This window comes from Atheta coriaria, unplaced genomic scaffold, assembly GCF_025399875.1.
Source record: "Atheta coriaria isolate IRGN ID8LTWV9N9 unplaced genomic scaffold, Caltech_Dcor_3.1 hic_scaffold_10_pilon, whole genome shotgun sequence".
Classification (NCBI taxonomy): domain Eukaryota; kingdom Metazoa; phylum Arthropoda; class Insecta; order Coleoptera; family Staphylinidae; genus Dalotia; species Dalotia coriaria.
In genome coordinates, this window is record NW_027045452.1 from 3,186,570 (window position 1) to 3,205,571 (window position 19,002).

Consider the following 19,002-nt stretch of genomic DNA (forward strand, 5'->3'; position numbering starts at 1 on the left):
TTTTTTTCTTAATTTTAAAGAATACAAAGTTGAAAGTTATTCACTTATCTATGGCAGTCTGTAAAACGGTATGTATGCTTCCATCTATACAATAGGAATTGAACTACAGCTTCGTATATGTAACGCAATTTACCTGCGTATCCCCGTAGAGTCGGTTTTTATATTATTTTAGTTGCGCTTATTGCTCCTGCCAAAGTCGTGTGAAATTAATTTAGTTAAAAGTACATACTTCTGTGCTATTTTACATCTAGAGGCGTTCGTAGTTTGAATCCACTCGAAATGTCTCACAAAACACTACACAATATTATTTATTCTTTAATTATTATATTTTCTTGCTTATTTACCGGACAATGTCTTGAACGCGAGATGACGGTTAACGTTGAGCCGCGGAAGGAGGATTGCTTCTTTCAAAATGTAAAAGTGGGTGATAAAATTGATATAGAATACCAGGTAAACTAATTTTTACGTGTTAATACCGTGAATTTCACTCTAGAACTAAATTTGTAGGTTATTGACGGAGGTCTAGGTGATTTAGATATCACTTTTCTGCTGGCGGATCCAAACGGCCGCATCCTAGCTGCAGACTACAAAAAATCCGAAAATAATCATCGGGTAGACGCCGAACTGGACGGCGACTACAAATTCTGCTTTGATAACACCTTCAGCAGCTTCAATGTGAAGACTGTTTTCTTTGAGATGATTATTGACAGAGATAATGATGACTCATGGGAGAACCCATCCAATCTAGGCAATATCCCAGAGGAAACCTATGAATTAACAGTGGAGGAGATTCAAGAGGCTGTTAATCGCGTTCGTGTAAACTTGAAAAGCATCAGACACCTACAGGACGCCATTAAATCAACAGAGGCAAGAGACAGAAACATTGCAGAAGAGAATTACTTCAAAGTAAACACATTCTCATGGGTGCAGATTGCTGTGATGGCCACTGTGGGCATTGTGCAAGTAGTCATGGTGAGAAGTCTATTTGATGATAAGTCCAAAGTGCATGGTATCTGGAAGAAAATGCCTGGTGCCAGATAATGTTACCCAATCAGTTTTAGCATCAGCAAATTCCAAATACTGTATGAATGAATCACATGGGCATGACTTGCTCTAATAAAGTAAGCAATAATAGTGTTTATTGGGAGAAAGAGAGAGAATTGTTCTGTTTAAATTGATAAGATTGATTTTGCTTATCAGCAAACGACTGATAAGCTAAATACCATGTGCTAGTCATCAATGCAAGTTAAATTTGTACATATTAAACCATGAAACCACCTGTAGTTTAGCTTGATGTCAATTAAATTCGTTTTTTAAATGCCCAGAACGCTGGCGTATGATTATTACCCACCATTAAAATCAATGAGCAAAGCTGCAATAAATTTCAAACAATGCCTTTAATAACGTCTGCGTTCACAACAAGTTAAGATAATTTCTTGCTTAATCCGGCTTTCCACGTGTCCTCTTTATAGCCGTTCTTGACAAACTCCTTAACCTTCGCCTTTTTGTGGTTCTTGATAATCGAAGGAGCGATTATGTTGCGCTTCTGAAGGCTCTTGAAACGATCATTCAGCAGATTGCCTTCCTTCTTGAGGTTGCGTAAGTTACCAGAAATATCCTTTTTCATATTGAATTCCATATCAGGTTCTTCATATTTATTCAAGCCAAGGCGTTTGGCTTCATACTTTTGATACTCTTGTTTCTTCAGACGCTTTTCTTGTAATTTCTTCGTTTTCTTGGCAGCGCGGTCTATCTCCTTGTTGATTACCTTAAGACGGTACAAATCACTCACTTTCTTTTTCTCAATTTTTGCCTGGTGAAGTTTTTCGAGTAACTGTTGTTGTTCCCTCTGTTTACGACGTTGTTTAGTTGATTTTTCCTTGTTTTTAACTGGTGGGTTGATAGGTTTATATTCTTCATCATCCTCATTGACACCTTCATTTGAAATGTCTGGTTTGAGGCCTTCAGTCATTTCTACCAACCAGTTAGCCTGTTAATAAAAATTTAAAAATTGTAAACTTTTTATAAGTTTTTTTGTTATAACGAAGAACTCTAGCGGGGAAAATATGAACTAGTTACTGCTTATAACGATAGATCACAAAGAATTCCTAGTCATTCTAAATTTCACTTTCATTTCTATCAATAAAAAACCTCTGATGCAAATTCCACTATAAATCACGCTATTCACATGTAACAACACGATATCTGATAAGGATATCAATTAATACGATTAAAACTTACATTTCCGTTTGTGTACCGAAAAAACCAAACTTTTTTTCTGTGTACAAATTAATAATAATAATAATAAAAAAAAAACTTACATCTCTTTGTGCAGGAGTAACTTTCTTAAACATAAGCTCAGTGACCCTCTTCAAATGCTCCTCCTCTTTGATAATCTTCTTCTCCTTTTCAGCAATAAGATTTAACAAATCCTGATGATCTTCATAGCTGGGATTGTAGGACATGCCAGGATGAGGAAGCTCAATGGCATTCAAGAGATAAGGCTTCTTATGAGTGCTCTTTGGAGGGCCTTTTGGTAATTTGCCAGGCCCATGTCTAATGTGCCTTTCAGCATCCCCTGGATCCACTCATCATTGGCCACCACTGCATCAATTTCAGCAGAAGTCTTGGTGTGGGGTAACAATGTATTAACATTGTTACTCCAAATATCTTTACTGAAATCAAACTTGCCTTCCTTCTCCATTGCTTCCCTTCTTTCTCTCTCCAACTGCATGTTTTTCACTCTTTCCAAATCTGACTTCTTAAAAATTCCTTGTGCCTTAAGCTTAGCTTGCTTTTGTTTTATAAGAGGATGTTGTCTTTCCTCTTTAGTTCTAACTCTGTTTCTTTTAGCAATAGGATCTGGTACTTTAGTCAATGGTTGTAATAGTGACAGACATTTCAATGGGGCATTTCTGAGTTTCTCGCGATATGCTTGCTTTGATGTCAGCTTTGTGGGCTGCACTGATTGAGTATCCAATGTGAAGAGTTCATTGTTTGAAAGTTTGGCATAATCACTAAAAATAAAAAATATATTTATATATAATATCTGCTTATTTCATCTGAAGCTCTAACATACCCCAAACGTTCGGTCAATCGCTGTTCTTCAAGGAAGTTGTCTACGTCCGTCAAGTCAACATGTTTTCGCCAAGAACTTTTCAATTTCTTCGAAACACGTTTTCGTTTTGTACCAGTCGGTTTATTTTCATTAATCGCAATCATTTTGCTTAATTGCTACTAAGTATCAATTGTTTACTTATCTATTATTACGATTAATAAGTGAATTCAATGAATAAATTCGAAACCATTGGAAACACGTGTAACGTTAACATGGAGGTTAGGTATATGGAACAGACTGACATTATGTACATACATTTGTCAACCCCTTCCTCTCTGTGTCACAAAAAAACGCGCATTGAAAAAGAAGACTAAAAAGATTCCATGGCCATGTAGTAGTAATTTATAACTAAATTTAAATATATATTGAAGTAAATAAGTAAATTTTAAAGAACAATTTGTCAAACAGTGTTGGTAATAAGAATTTATATTAAATTTGTTTATTGGGTTGCATATACTAATTCTAGATGTGTGCAGTAAAGTTTATCTGACTGAGTAGAAAATAAAATGTATTAATAGTAACCAGTTTTCACCGAATATAATAATATTTTGATCGGTTTCGAAATATTTACATATCTATAAACGTGCGAAATGCATGCAGTTTCGGCGTGTTCTATTCTGCGTTGTAAAATACATATTTTTACATTCCTAACGGGTTTGTTAGGAATTCTGTATGACAGAATCTTCCGATTGTTTTTTTGAGCTAAGTCGCTCAAAGAAACTTTTAAACAAGTAATAACCAAATAATCAATCACAAGGCGAATATAATTACATGAATATAAATCATGAACAGGACAAGTAAAAATATTCCATAAAAATATTGACGCGTGATGTAAGATTTAAAAAATTGTTGTGGAAAAAATGTCACACATATTTTTTCCATTCGACATATTTATTTCCCATATCTCATATCATCACGCAACACGCGCAGAGCGCAAATGTATCAATAGTCTGGCAAAAAAAAGCGTAATCGATCACGTGAAAATGCGCGGCGCACTCATGTTCACGCCGTTTTTACAAATTCCACTAGTGTGCACGCCATATGACAAATATAGAATATCATCCATTGTGAGTTTGTAAACAAATTATATACAAATGCTCGCCCCAGACTAATCGGCGATCCATTATCCTTATCAATGAGTGTGCGTCAATCTCTCGCTGCCGAGATAGTATATAAGCGCAACTCGTTCGCTAATTTAAACACAGTCACCCTAAGACTACTCACAAGACTCGAACTTGAACATATCAAGTTTGCGCATATTAAATACTATCAACTAGAATCTTCAAAACAAACAAAAATCATCATGACTGGTGCCAAAGTCCTTGTTGGTTCTGCCACCCGCTTCATCACTGGCCGCAACGCCGTGCAGACTGTGTACTGGAGGGAGACTGCAGAACAACCGAACAAGTTTATCAAGGTATCGAAAACTCTTCAATTCAAGTCGAAAATGCCAGGCCGCGCTATCCAAGAGGCCCAGATTGCTCACAATTCCATGGGCAACATTAAATTCAACTAAGTGTTTGAAAAGTATTAATCATAGCAAATGCAAATAATGTAAATTGCTAATTACTGTTTGTTTACTCGTTAAGTATTTATTTATTGTTAATGGTCGCCTATTTTATACTAATTATTGTCTGCTGCTCAAATTTTGAGCGGTGTTCAAATAATTTATTATGTTATTATAATAATAATGGTTTAATATTAAAGTTATATTTTTAACTGTTAAATATTTCTTTTTTTTTCTTGAACAACAACCTATTGAATAATGCCTGTCATTTCATGAGAAGAAAAACTTAAAAAAGTCAACACACGAAAGAAAACTCTTCGCATTAGTCAAACATCAAGATCAAATGAAATTCCGGTTTTGTTATCATGAACATGAACGTTTAAATAGAAGTAAACACATTTTAGAATCTGAACACCTAATCAATAATTATAGCATTTGACTAATGATCAATGTATGCGTCACTTACAACAAAAACATAATTTTTTAATTGCTTCTATTTTACATACAGATGTGGTGGTATGATATTCGCCTGGAGAGTTCTAATAATAATGCACAATAGCAATAAATGATTATAAAACTACAATAAGATACTGATATAGATTGTCGATTTTTGCATTATTATATCCCTGGATTGTAACATGCCTTGAGGGCCTATTATTAGAAAGGTATTGTAAATTAGATTTAATCAATGTGCGCCGCAAATTGAATATACTCGTACATTGAACCGTTATCGAGTGCATATGAGTGAGTAGATTTAAGTACATAAAATAAGGACCCATTTCATGTTAATGAGTTCATACAGCACGTGCATTATAAAATGTATTCTGGGAAGGGAAAATAAATATTTTAAAAAAATTGGGTTATAATCTTATCTCTGGTTCTTCCATAGATCTAAACCATTCTTAGAACTTGCTGCCCAATTTTTGCATTTTCAACTTTCTTCAGTGTCTTAATATTCCATGAAAATTGAGTTATGTTGAAGGGAATTAAAAGCCACATTCCTCTCGACTTCATGGAAACTTTCTTCAGTTGATGGTAATTTCATTACCGATTTAAAAGAATTCCAACATTTCTCTACAAAGTAAATAATTAACAATTTATTATGCATTATACTTCATCGAATTTTACATAGTATTATTAATACTATACATAATAGTAAATTTCAGATACTGATTTATAGAGAATGAGCAGATGATGCAAAACAGAGTGAAATGATAGGCTTCCTGCAAGACGCGAAAAACATATGTAAAAATCAATATTGCAATTCGATGATGACATAATACCTAGTTCAATATAATAGTACTTTCAAATTTTCGTAATACAATTGATATCTCCTAATAAAGTCTAAGTAAAACACAACAAACAATCCTTCCTATGTGATAATCGGGAGACACTTGATAGCAGCAATAATAAATTATTCATTTTCAAATGGAAATTCAATTTGTAATGAATCCGGACGCAAGATGTTGCGCATGCGGAGCACACCCAACTTGAATTTGACATTTCAACTGGTTCAATATAAAATTAACACTTTAGTCAGTACCTAACTACAAAGTATTGATAGTAGTAAGAGTTAAAAGAGTATAAATAACATAAGATAAAATATTTCAACAAAATAATAGAACAATCAATCGACATTGTATAATAATATATAACATTTGCTTCACTTCTTAATTGTATATGCTCAATTTGTTTAACAACCAAGTAAATGATTACATTCCGTCGTAGAGTAAATTTCTTCATGGACTGGGTCTGATTCAGAATAAGAATTAAAATTGTTTAGTCGTCCTAAATACGAAATGCAATACGATATAAAAGCAAAACGAGTATTACATGATGAGGATTCACGTAACATTCGAGTTATTTACATATATAATTCATTATTTCCTAGCGTTCAGTTTTACTTCGGTTATTATAGAATTTCGATTTCAATATATATATAATGGTCCATTAATTAGACATAACAAGATGGAAGTATAAAATTGTCAAAAACCATACTTGAGCCTAACCACGTCAGTTTTCTGTTTTTGTATTCATGTTCGATTTGGCACAACATTTCGCATGCAAATACGTATGTAATGATTAGATTTCATCCCTCCGTACACCGGTCCGCGTCATCTAAACGTTAAGTAACATAGTTTCAATTAAAATTACATAAGGCACTTATTTCTGACTCTTTCAGTTATCCATGAATGAGCAATGAATCGCGGCGCGCACGCAGGAGCTCATTCCGCCCGAGAATCGCGATGTTCTTAACGCAGGACGACCTGCCGGATGCTTAAAGGGGCTTGGTGAAGTTCGCTGGGAACATGCCCTTCTCGCCGGTGTGGTCCTTCTGGCCCATCAGCCATCCTTCCTCCTGCTCCTCGGGATCATCGTACTCAATCACCTGGATGATCTCGCCAACATCGAAAGACAATTCGTCAACGTCTTCGCGATTGTACTTGTATGTGGCTTTCACTCTGTAGAGCACACCTGGTGGTAGATTATCAGTGCTCGCCCCTAAAACCATCAAAAACATAATCAAGTTGATCGATAAAACAAATGAATTACATAAAACCAAAACTAACACAACTACGTGCTGGTTGTGAGTAAAAGTAAGTTGTTAATGGCATATGCTACTCACCCACTGGAATATCATATAATTCTTCAACATTTTTAGGTTTTGTATCGGCGGTGCCGTTATTTACCAATTCAGTGGTAGTAGTAGATTCGCTATTTCCCTTTGGCAAATCATTCGAGTCAGTAGTATTCGAGTTCTCGACGTCATTGTCGGTGGAGATTTCAGTTTTGAGAGATGTGCGCCCAGGCGCCGTGTTACCGTTCATTTCGGATTTTGGCTGCGCCTGCAACGACTGCGTAATTTCGAGCGTCGCCGGCGGGGATGGATTGGGATGGGAATTGCTCGAGTCCGGCGTTGCGACAGAGTCGTTCGGTGTTGGCGCGTCGGGGGTTGTGGGGGTGGATAATTCTTTAGGCGGCGTCGGTGACTTGGTCGGCGTGACCGGCGTTGTGGGAGACGCGGGGGTGGTGACCGGCGAGTCCGGCGCGGCTGAAAACGATTAATGTAGCCACACGTTTCCACACACACGCCATGCATTAATGATTATATTGTTACGCAATAACAAGCCAACGCTTCACGATCTACACATTCATGCAACCAAGTATACTTACGCATATTCAAGATATTCTTCGTAGGTGAGATGCTGTTCATTGTCAAAGTGTTGCTGTTGTCGTTGGTGATTTTGCGTGGCAGGCTCGCGCCGTTCTTCTTGATTGTATAGGATCCTCTCTGACTGTCGGTGGCCAATTTATCGACGATTGCTTCCAGCTCACTGTAGACCTATGGATATTAAAACATTTTAATTTTTGTTTGTTTCAGTAATTAAAAAGCTGTGATTTACTTTGGCAGTTTCGGCATGAAAGACTTGTTCCGTATTGAAGTGCGTTTGCAAATTGGTCACCAAAAACAATATCCTGGAGTCGTGCAGAGCTGGCAGTTCATCGTGCAATTCCGAGTTGAGCATTTCGTAGGTTCGTTTCGCCTCGTCGAGGAGTTCCCTGCCACGAGCCAATTTCACGTCGTCGCGCTTCTTCGTCATGCTCGCCTGCAGTGTCTGGTAATTGTGCCGCTGAGCATCGTAGTCAACTAATTTTCGTCCGCGTTTGTCGATTTTTTTCTGTGAAAACAATAGCATGCAATGGTTAGATAACTCCGGGTAATTTTCATAATAACGCGGTGCGTTGAAACAAAAACAATGCTCGTGTGCGTACTTGACCTTGTTCGGTTCTCATTATGATGACATTAATTACTTATGTAATGTAAACGTGCTCAAAACTAAATATGAAAAACTATTATTATTAAGATAAATCTCTCTTTAGATTTAGATTTCACTTCAATCAGTTTAATCAAGATATTCCACTTTTTTCATCTGTTTTTCTTTATTTTTAGAAATTACGCGAAACGTCGCAAATGTGAAATTTACTGCTACACACGCTCGAATAGAAAACTCACTTTCATTTCTGGAAACTGGCTCTGGTAGGTATTCAACGGCAGGAGGACCTGCTCGCCAAGTTTGTGACTGTAATCCTGGTACATCATGTCGATGGACTGCGTTTGGACGTAGAGCAGGTCGTGACCGGACCAGCTGGTCTCGTACACCTCGTTGACGGCGTCCAAAAATGATTTGGAGGCAGCTTGGGCGGCTGCAATAACACAGCATTAACATAAACACCCGGTATAACAAAATCATAAATTCTACCTCTCACGCATCGAATGTAATTGTTGAATTCTTTCTGCAGGCGATTGGCAGCGGTTTGCTGCTTATTAAAGTTATGCAGATGTTCGTCGAAGATGTCGTCCGCAGTGCGGTCGACTTTGCCAAGATTTTGTAAAATCTGCAAACAAAAACATCAATGTTAATGGAAATTTCAGGATACTATAAAAGCTATGCATTAGAATATCGTAAATGAAGGCAGCACAATAATTGGAGGCGGATTACTCAATTGTAGATGACGCTGACAAATAAATGCGAGCGCGTTGCCCGAGTCGAAACTTATTTTTATTTTTTGGCAAGCACAGCAAACGAACGCCAACGTTTCGAAAAGTCTCTGTTGAAACCGGCAAGGGACACTATTCACAGTTTAAACATTTATATATTCGAGCAATATCCGCCGATTTTACGGCTTGCATGGTTTTCCTGAATTAACCATCTTCTTTCTCCATGCTTGCTATTTATAAATTGCGAATTGCGATGAATGTTAAGTCTTGGGTGGCATCTATAAAAGACATAACCATAATACAAATACAATTTTGTAGAAAAAAAGATCGAATAAAGCAATGCTTTGATTGCGTAATTTTTGAGTGGAGTGGAGAATAAACACGAATAATTCCACGATGCTGTATGCCAAGTGAACAGCGCCAAGCATAGTCGACCGCGCGTTCTTATTAACTGTACAAATAACCTGCCGCATTGGAATTTCTTGTCTGCAGCAAGGCTGAAAGCAATGTGCACCTTAACGGTAAATTAAATGCATTATTAAAATACCCGTTTACGATCATGCTAGTTTTACTCGCGTAACTGCCTCCTGCATCTAAGACTTGGGCTGTTTCCAAAACATATTCAAATCTTCTAAAAATGTTAATTTTTTAAATTAAAAAATCACTTCCTGCTTAAATCTTTTTCACTTTTTCATACTTTCGTGTTTTAGAACATCCTATATACACCGGTGTGCCATGAGCAACATTCAGCAAAAGTGTTGCGACACAAATCGCCATTGAAAATGCAAATGAACCTGCTCCTCGGCGGGTTTCACAATTTTCGTCCCGTTGCTAGGTTTTAGGATAGGCCGAATATTTCCACTTGTACTACTCTTCCAAGAAGACACCGCTCGTCTTCAAAAGTTGTATAAAGTGAATGTGAGAAGATGATTGCAACCTTTAAACAAGTGCACTTCAACTCCAAACAAAAATACATCTGCGAGTTGTAAATGTCAGCAAGCTACGATAATTTAATAAAATAAAACAAAACAAACCAGGAAGATGGCGATTCGATGCTTTTGCATTCTATAATAGCCTAAAAGGCTTCAACTGTTCAACATCACGACAATCAACATGTTTGTGTTCGCATGCACTTGCAGATTACACGAGTATCATGGCGCGTACTTTCCATTCAACTCGTTTGAAATCAGCACAATGTAGCAACAAGTATTTTAGCTCCTTTCTTCGCCGAAGAGCACAAGAAACCGAGAGGAGTGCATAAATGTTTATACGTGATCTGCCATTCGCTAAAGTTTAAGAGAAAGAATTTCAGGGAGTGCTGCAGAAAAACGCACGCTATGTGAAAAGAAAATGTCAGTGAACTCAAACATTTCAAAATATTACACAAAATACTAAATAAATCATTACATCACAATCAAGGTCAGATTATAATACATCTGAAAATCCATTGATAAAGAAACAGGACTTCAACTTCAAGGTCTTGACACATTTCCCATAGCAGTGATAGTCTTAATCTTAATCTGAAAGCATTCTTCGCGAATTCTTTTCAGTTGCTTGCTATTTATTGCGTAACGTAAAAAGGAAGCAATTATTCCGACACGTCATTTACAGCTTAACAACACATGTGAACGTCTTTATGTCGTAATCCTGAATAGGATTATCACTTACTGCATTACCAGCCTAAAAATAGAATTCAATATGAAATTGTGATAACAAAAAATACTCAATTTAATTAAATGTGAAACATACTGCATTGTTTAATCAACCTGGATATGGTGACCATGTGAACATGCGCCTTACCCACAACCGATGATACCCACACGGCCTTTACGAAATACTTTGCATACCGTATTCGAACGTTGAGCCCGAGCTACACGATCAAATCTTAAATGGAAATTCTTCGAACATTCACACAACATTTTTTTCTCCTGTTCAATCAATATAACATCAATCTGTTTACAGAAAACACATCGGATTAATCTCCAAAAATAAATTTGATGACCGTATGGCAATTCGTAATGTTTAATTAAAATCATTAAACAATTGAGTGGGCACGTAAGTTGTCCATCCCACGTGTGGTCTAGATATTCTAGAATACACGATAAATGAAGTAATATGACACAATCGGTAACAGGTATACACCTGAAATATTAACGATATAGCCTCCTCGCATAACGCGGTAATAACTATCAATTATTGCCCTTTATCCTGCGAGTTGAGGTTCATGTCACTTAATAGAATGTCAACTAATCAAATATAGATGAAGAAGTCGCCGCCTATGCCGCCCTTCATGATCGTGTTTGAAAATAGACAGCGATTAAGTTCAATGAACAATCGACTCGGCTGAATTATTCACTCGCTAATAGTCTGGCGTGTGTGTGCTCTATTATTTGTCGCAACCGAAATAACATTAGGCGCGCTGTGGTCATGAAGTAAGCGCGAGCAAAAGGCGAAGACGTCGTGCGCCGTCTGGCTATTTAAAACTGGACGTGTGCGCTGGGTAAAAATATTTCCCGGATAGCTATTTTCATCTTTGCGAATAGAAAATCGCGCTCGGCTTTGACTGTTTAAATTCAATCAAATGCAGACGAACGCGCAGTTAAGTGCGATAATTAGAGTGATAATTCAATGTTATTATAAATTGTGATTCATTAAAGAGGAGAGCAATGATCTTGAGAATCGAGAGATATGCGCCGCGATTGGATAATGCGTTCATTCATTGTGAATTCCTTTCGAAGCCATGCCTAATGCAATTATGTTACACAGCGGAATGTAATTATATTTTCTGTCTGATTTGCATAATGGAAACATCGGTAATTTAATATCTATGATTATAAGCCTAGTGAAGAGTTGGATAGTGACATATTTGTATCTCATCAAATAATATAATATATTTAAATTATTCGTACTTCTTCCGATGAAATTCTCTAAGAAAAAGCATTAATTGTTTTAAAATTTAATTTCTATATGGAGTCAATGCTTAGAATTAAGTTTCCACGCAATTATTATACTTAAATATTATAAAAATTTATTTTCTTTTGCTCATACTTAAGTAATATTATTAACTAGCTTTAACCCGCGGCTTCGCTCGAGAATATCTAAAATAATGAAGTTGCTTCCGAACGCGTCTGTAGTCACAGAAGAAGTAACAATGAAGTAGAATGGCGGGAAGTTTAAAATGGCTGAAAGTATAGTCTATGGAAGTATAGTGTACAGTCTCCATAGTGTAGTCAATTGGATTTGATGTTGACGTAGCTGTCGGTAATACAGTGTGATAATACAGTGTGATGGTACTATAGTACTTAGGTTTGAGCTTCATTGCTGGAATGCTAGATGGCGTTAAAGTAGTCAAATAGCCAGATGCAGAGGTATTATTGGCTAAACAATTTCTTTATTTTATTTAAAAAATAATTTTTTTTATTAAATAAAAAGTAGCCTATAACCATTCGGGGACCACTAAGAATATGTGAACAAATTTTCATGATGATCGGTTAGGTAGTTTTTGCGTGAAAGTGTAACAAACATCAGGACTTTCGCATTTATAATATTAGTAGGGATTATTCTTATTTCTTATGATGAAGTTCTGTAGGGCAAGACACAAATTATGTTTTTACGCAATTATTAAACTTAAATATTATAAAAATTTATTTTCTTTTGCTCATACTTGTGTAATAATATTAATTATTGCAGAAGGCAAAAGTTGTAGCAATTTTGAAAGTTATTTTTAATATTTATTGCTGTATGTATTCAAATATGTATTTAACTCAAACCAATCCGTAGCTATATTCCCTTTAGATTTGACATTTGAACGTATCCGTCTATTGTCGCAAATAGACATGCATGTAGGCGGCAGCCACACATTCTAGGCGACCTTGATTTGTTTGCGAGGATTTATTAAAAACATGGAAAGGAAGTATTTTGGATATTATATTAATTCCTGCACACATGCATATATCATAAACTGAAATATGTATTGCTTATTTGTGGGGAATGATAAATTAACTAAAAATAAATATCAAACATTGCATCCAGGCCTATACCTAAGGCAAAAAATTGCAAATTAAAGTGGACACTTTGTTACACATTGATTTACTCGTATTTACAGATCAAGTTGCTGCTCTTATAATCAAGTTAATGTATACAATGTCTAGACCATTTCCAGTAGATAAATAACTCACTCAACGCAGGAAAACGATGCACTGGCATAACAAGTATTTAATCGACAATGAACTTTGTGCAGGTGTATAAAAACAAAACAAGGTAAAAACTTGATGAATGACAAAACAGGACAAAATTACCTATACGTACACGCGGCATGTCATCATTTTGTGCGCAATATAGGTATAATTACTAGTTACTATGTGATTCCGTTTAACGACGCGATCATAATTACAACATCGACTGCGTCCATCTTTACAGTGACCAGTGAAACGGCAGTTGATGGAATCAATGGTAATTGATCCATTACACAAAGTGTCATGTTAACTCAATGTGTGATTTAGGCCCAGGAGGCAATCACACGCAGCTTCAAATTAGAATCGACAAATTACGTTAAACATATTTAAACTACTATGTAAACATTTGAACTCTTCATTAAGATCTCACAAGCAATACCAAAAAATATTTCAAAGTTTCTGATTGTAATCTATATATATAAAAATGAATTACTGTTCGTTAGTCTCGCTAAAACTCGAGAACGGCTGAACGGATTTATCTTATCTTGGTCTTGAATTATTCGTGGAGGTCTAGGGAAGGTTTAAAAGGTGAGAAAAATTCGAATAATTGCCGGGAAAATCCTCAAAACAGCTCTTTTCTATAGAATAAAATTTGACATTGAGATTCAATCATAGTTATAGTTAAATAGTTGAATTCGAGATGGCGCGCTGAAGTGCATTATTGACAAAACTTTATATGCATAATTTCTTTAAATTAAAATTGCTAATCTTATTGATAGAATTGACTCTTACTAGTAGGTATGTCTAGAACAAGAGAGTAAAAACGAATTACATTTTTATTAAACACTGCCGGAACGAAGTCGCGGGCAACAGCTAGTCACAATATAAAAATAAAACTACTGTAAGAAAACAATAGGAAAGTTTATATTGCATTAATTTATACATTTACTACATGTGTTGCAAGTGCTACGCGCTGAATATTTAATTTATTCGAGTAAGCAGGTTTCGGCATATGTTCAACACACATGTTGAACAAATTAGAAGCGCAGAAAAATTAACACTATGAGTGATCAAAAAGTCATTTAGTTTTATGCCATGCTATGCTTCAAAGACACGAGTTTTGAGTTGCTTGCCTCTTATTGGAACACAATGCAGTAATCAGCGTCATTCAACTTGGGTAATTTTTCAGTACGTCGAGCGCAATTGACTCTTTCTTCTGTATAACTATAACGTGAATTCACTTTCTGCTCCTCAGCGCATGACGAAAAATAAAAGTAAGTATTATATTAACCCGCGTGTCGAACGTTGCGCGAGTGAATTAGTCAAGATTACCTAAGCAAGGCGCTAACCAATACTGCAATCGCGTTTGTAATATTTTTTATGGAATAGAAATTCATATTTCTTTAATTTCGCATGAAAATACAAATTATCCAGCTAAAAAATGCCAAAGTATGAAATATTTAATCACTAGAACATTTTTATTATTAAATTTTATTAAATCGTTTTTTTTTTAATAAAAATATAAAAAAAACCAACGTTTCAGAAGCAAATTTCACGTGTAAAAGGCATCCCTGTATAGGGCGTACGACCTCACCAACATGCCCATAGACTAATGTCTATGTTGACATGCAATGCACGTATATTATACCGGAAATGTTTGAACGTTTACAGGAAACTTCGAAGAGACACTATGCAAGTTAAATTCAGGAGAAATACCACGCGATAGGACGCAATAACAACAAACACGTTGTTATTTACGGATACCTAGCTACCACGCTTTATTTATAACTCGGCATTATTATAAGTAATGCTTTTATTCGCTTTGTTCATGCACGAAGTCAACATTAACTGTTTGCGTCCCAACTTGCAACTGACACTTATGGATCAATTCTGGGCTGCCATGTTAATTCTAATGTTAAATGTTATTTGTCACGTACGAATACACGACAGAAGCAAGCAGTGCGTGGTTATCTGCATAAATCGACAATAACATGCAAAATGTTATATTTCTACTTTTAACATTAAATCGCCAGTTTTTCCACGGTTTTTAGACATAACAAATGATACTTTAAACACAGACGGTCAAGGCAGTGAGTAAAGTACTTTAGTCACGGGTTTTAGTCACTGGTGGAGAATTAAACGTTTACTACGCTCACTATTACTCAATTTCGTGACCAAAACTCACGTTTAGCCCTTTAATACCTTAATATACAACTAATAATTACAAATATTGCATAAAAATGACATTTCCCCCAAAAACTCATCGAGGGACGTCTAATCGTACTCCCCACTATGTCAATTGCTCACCCACTCTATTATCATCCTAGTAAAATATTTGTTGTAGGTAAAAATACCCATAATCAATAACACTAAACAAATTAAAACACTTCGACAAAGTAAGCACGTTGATGTTTATACACCGCATCGCCTCCAACTCCAACTCATGACTAATTGTTTATAATTACTGCAAGTTTATTACTTTTACGGAAAAGTGGTCAGTCGTAACGCACTGTACTTCTATTAATACATGAACTACTAATGCTAAAACACAGCGATTCGAAAGGTTTTTCAGTTTATGGCTGCCAACAATGCCGCCGAAATTGCTGCTCGCATCTTGCACGGATGCTCACATTGATAAAGTGACCCGGCTGCAAAAATGCAATTTGTTGCCGGCAGAAATCAGCTCAAGGCCAAAGCTATCTTAGCTGGCTGACAGGAGTACCCAATGAGTTTTATTAATAATTTCGATGGCTGAGTTCTACTCCACAAGTCGCACATTCAAAAACACATCACTTACAATTCACATAACAAAATATTTTACGTTTTTGTAACAATTTATTCAAATTAAGATATAATTAGTTAATTATTCAATAAGTATTTTACTCTATAATCTTTCTTTTCATATTTGTTGAATGTGAATGAAGAAAAAAGTGAAATAATACTGTTAGAAATTCATCTCGGTCTCTACTTCGGCGTCCCACTTCTGTGATGTGTTTTTTCGTGAACCGAAGTGGAGTACTCGTACACAATACTTCTCCTCTCCTTCTCCGCATACCAGACGAAACGATTTCAACCTGCTTCTTATGCGGAAATGTTACTTTTTACATGCGCGCCACACCGAAATGAGCGTGAAGGCCTCTGAAATATGACAGCTGCACTTGAGTAATAATTTTATTTACTGCGTCACACGTTATTGTGAACTTTATTAATTCGTTTTACATCGTTATATCATCATGGGACTTGCAACTTGTGCAGTGAAATTAAATTATTGCGCTCTCAATTTATGCTCAACTGCTACGGTTACTAAACTCGTCAGGAGCTAATAAAGTGACGAGATTCGACTTTATACTTACATACAGGGTGTTAAGATAAATCGCAAGAATAATTCTGTAAAATTTTCATCAAATCCTCTTCAATATAATAATATTTGAATTAAAAATGTTCAATTCATTATTAGTCAAAGAATATGAAGACATTTGATATTGAATTGTCATTATTCCTCTGTAGGTTGATATTGAATGTGAGAAAAATTACACCAACTTCCGTTACAATAGGTATTATCCTATTAAAAATAATTCTCGTAATGCGTCGGTTTGCATATGATGCAAACACGTCTCATAGGCTGTGAGAGTTCAGGAAACACGGTGTTCGAACGTCTCAAGCGCCAGCCACAAGAAGCTTGCAATAATACGTGATTAATGGCCTAAAATAAAATGTAGGTCATGTCGGAGTGTTTGCGTTCGTCGCGCTCGTAAAAATACATTATACTCAATGCAAAATGCTCCAAATATCCCAATACCAACCCCACAAATGCACTGCGCGATTTAACAAGACAACAATTCGAGTAAAACTCTGTAATTTAAGCATCAAAGCGACAGTTGTGTGAGTAAAGTACTCGTACGTTGCTCGGGTGGAATTGGCCGTCGACGCGAATTTTCGCCGCCGAGTGAAAATAGCATTTACATTTAGAATTTAGGAAACGCGGCGGCGGCGCAACGTGGCGGCCGCATGCATTTATAAATAAACCAAAAACTATCTCGTCGCAAGTCGCCATCGAGACACTCACGATTGCAGCTTTCTTAGCGTCGAAATCGCAAAGAAACCAAGTGTGCGAAAATTTTAGTTGCTAATATACTAGCAGGTAAATATTATAACACCTTGATGTCAGCGAAGAACACCGCTGCGTGCTCGACACACTTTCTCGACGCACGAAAGTAGGGAAATGCTTTCTTTCGACCTCGCGCCGAGCACAACAAGTGCGACTACCATGCACTGGGCCACCGATCGCTTCGAGCGATGCTTAATTATTGCTTCCACATACCTGAAATTTAATTTTAAACAATCCTAATTTAATTAGCAATGGCGAAATGTTGAATTACCGGTGTGGGCTGTCGATGATCCCCCTCGCGTTTGTTAACACATGAAGTTATTACATCGCGCCGACCTTTTATAGTCATGTGTGGACGACTAATACTAAGTGATTGTGCAAACCGTCGACTTGTCTCGTTTTTGTAACTTATTCATTTTACCAAAGGTGTTTTATGTGGGCTGTGCGCCATCCACGAATCGTAATAAACAAATGAATGTTTTTCAAGTGTAAACTTCAACGTTGACAAAATAAATATGCACCGCGGCGCGCGAGCGCAAATGTTAAACAAATAGTGCGTATAACTGGCAGTAGCGCCAATACTATTACCTTTTTTGCACTGCGTTGCTAAGGACAACGTCACATGCAATTTGTCGTGACATGCAAAGCAAGCACCCTTGATTTAATTAGCGCACTACTTCAGTACACTTGAGTCTGTTCCTATTTGAAACAAGATGAAGTCCGCGCAAGTGGGCAATATTCATCAATTATTCGAGTGAGTATTCCCAGCGGTCCTTGCCGCACCGGAGGAAGAAGAGTCTCGCATTAAAAATAAAATGTCACTGACCTTTTCCTTGGCTCTCCCTGCGTGTTTCTGCACCGATTTGGCTATCAGCGAACCTCTGCTCTCGGCCATCGCAGCGAATCTCTCGTAGTACTGGCGCAGCTTCGTGGTGACACTATCTGCGTGCACTAGACACCTATTTTTAAAAAATAACCTGCGGCTGCGGCGGCGGTGGCTCGCTCGGCGGATCGGGCGTTCGTTATCGCGTGCGTCCGCTACACACTCACTCGTGACACTTCTCGCGCTGGTGCGGCTCGGCGGCGCTCAAGCCCAGGTTCGTCGCTCAAACGCGGCCTCGCCGTTGATTCGTCCGCGCCGTCAGATCGGAGGTTTCTATTCCGTGCGCACGCCACGCACACCGACCGCCGCTTACTCTCGGCGATTGCCCCCACAAAGCAAATCGCCGTGGATCGTCGCTGGTCTTCATTTATTTCTGCAAATTGTTAACTGCTATATGCAACCAGCACTACTTCTCAGAACAATTGACGACGAATAGTTCACGACTTAGACACGCGATGGCGTTAGTGTCGTAGGAGTTTGTATTGCGTTATGTATTTTGTACATACAACTCTGAACAGAAATTGTGCTATTTTATAATTTACTTTGTTTAATTTGATAATTTAAGACATTTATTATTTTTATAGATTGAGAAATTAATTCTCCACTTTGTACGCTTAGCCAATAAAATATAGTTTAAGCATTTATGCCATAAATATCTATCGTTCAATAATAAACTTTTTCGTGGCGCTGGTGTCGCTTCGAAGCGCGTT

The 19,002-nt window shown here is 36.9% G+C and overlaps 3 protein-coding genes across 4 annotated transcripts; 1 reads left to right on the forward strand and 2 right to left on the reverse strand.

The window, feature by feature from the left end:
- Positions 1–136: 136 nt before the first annotated feature.
- On the forward strand, positions 137–1,327 carry LOC135800706 (transmembrane emp24 domain-containing protein 5-like). Its single transcript, XM_065314017.1, has 2 exons — positions 137–450; positions 508–1,327. The coding sequence occupies exons 1-2, from the start codon at positions 280–282 to the stop codon at positions 1,039–1,041; spliced, it is 705 nt and encodes a 234-aa protein (XP_065170089.1). The 5' UTR covers positions 137–279; the 3' UTR covers positions 1,042–1,327.
- A 51-nt stretch (positions 1,328–1,378) lies between these two features.
- Positions 1,379–3,372, reverse strand: LOC135800708 (ribosome biogenesis protein NOP53). Its single transcript, XM_065314019.1, is given in 4 exon segments — positions 1,379–1,990; positions 2,322–2,573; positions 2,576–3,017; positions 3,080–3,372. Coding segments are annotated over 4 exon segments (1,404 nt in total). The 5' UTR covers positions 3,223–3,372; the 3' UTR covers positions 1,379–1,423.
- A 2,335-nt stretch (positions 3,373–5,707) lies between these two features.
- Positions 5,708–18,567, reverse strand: Amph (amphiphysin). Of its 2 annotated transcripts, XM_065314005.1 has the most exons (7): positions 18,236–18,567; positions 8,888–9,023; positions 8,641–8,831; positions 8,030–8,305; positions 7,800–7,968; positions 7,252–7,677; positions 5,708–7,127 (listed from the first exon to the last, which is right to left on the reverse strand). In XM_065314005.1, exons 1-7 carry the CDS (start codon positions 18,302–18,304, stop codon positions 6,904–6,906), a joined length of 1,491 nt encoding a protein of 496 aa, XP_065170077.1. In that variant the 5' UTR covers positions 18,305–18,567; the 3' UTR covers positions 5,708–6,903. The 2 variants fall into 2 exon arrangements, with proteins under 2 accessions (XP_065170077.1, XP_065170078.1); XM_065314006.1 differs by lacking the exon at positions 7,252–7,677 and having other exon boundaries at positions 18,236–18,565.
- Between the last annotated feature and the right edge of the window lie 435 nt (positions 18,568–19,002).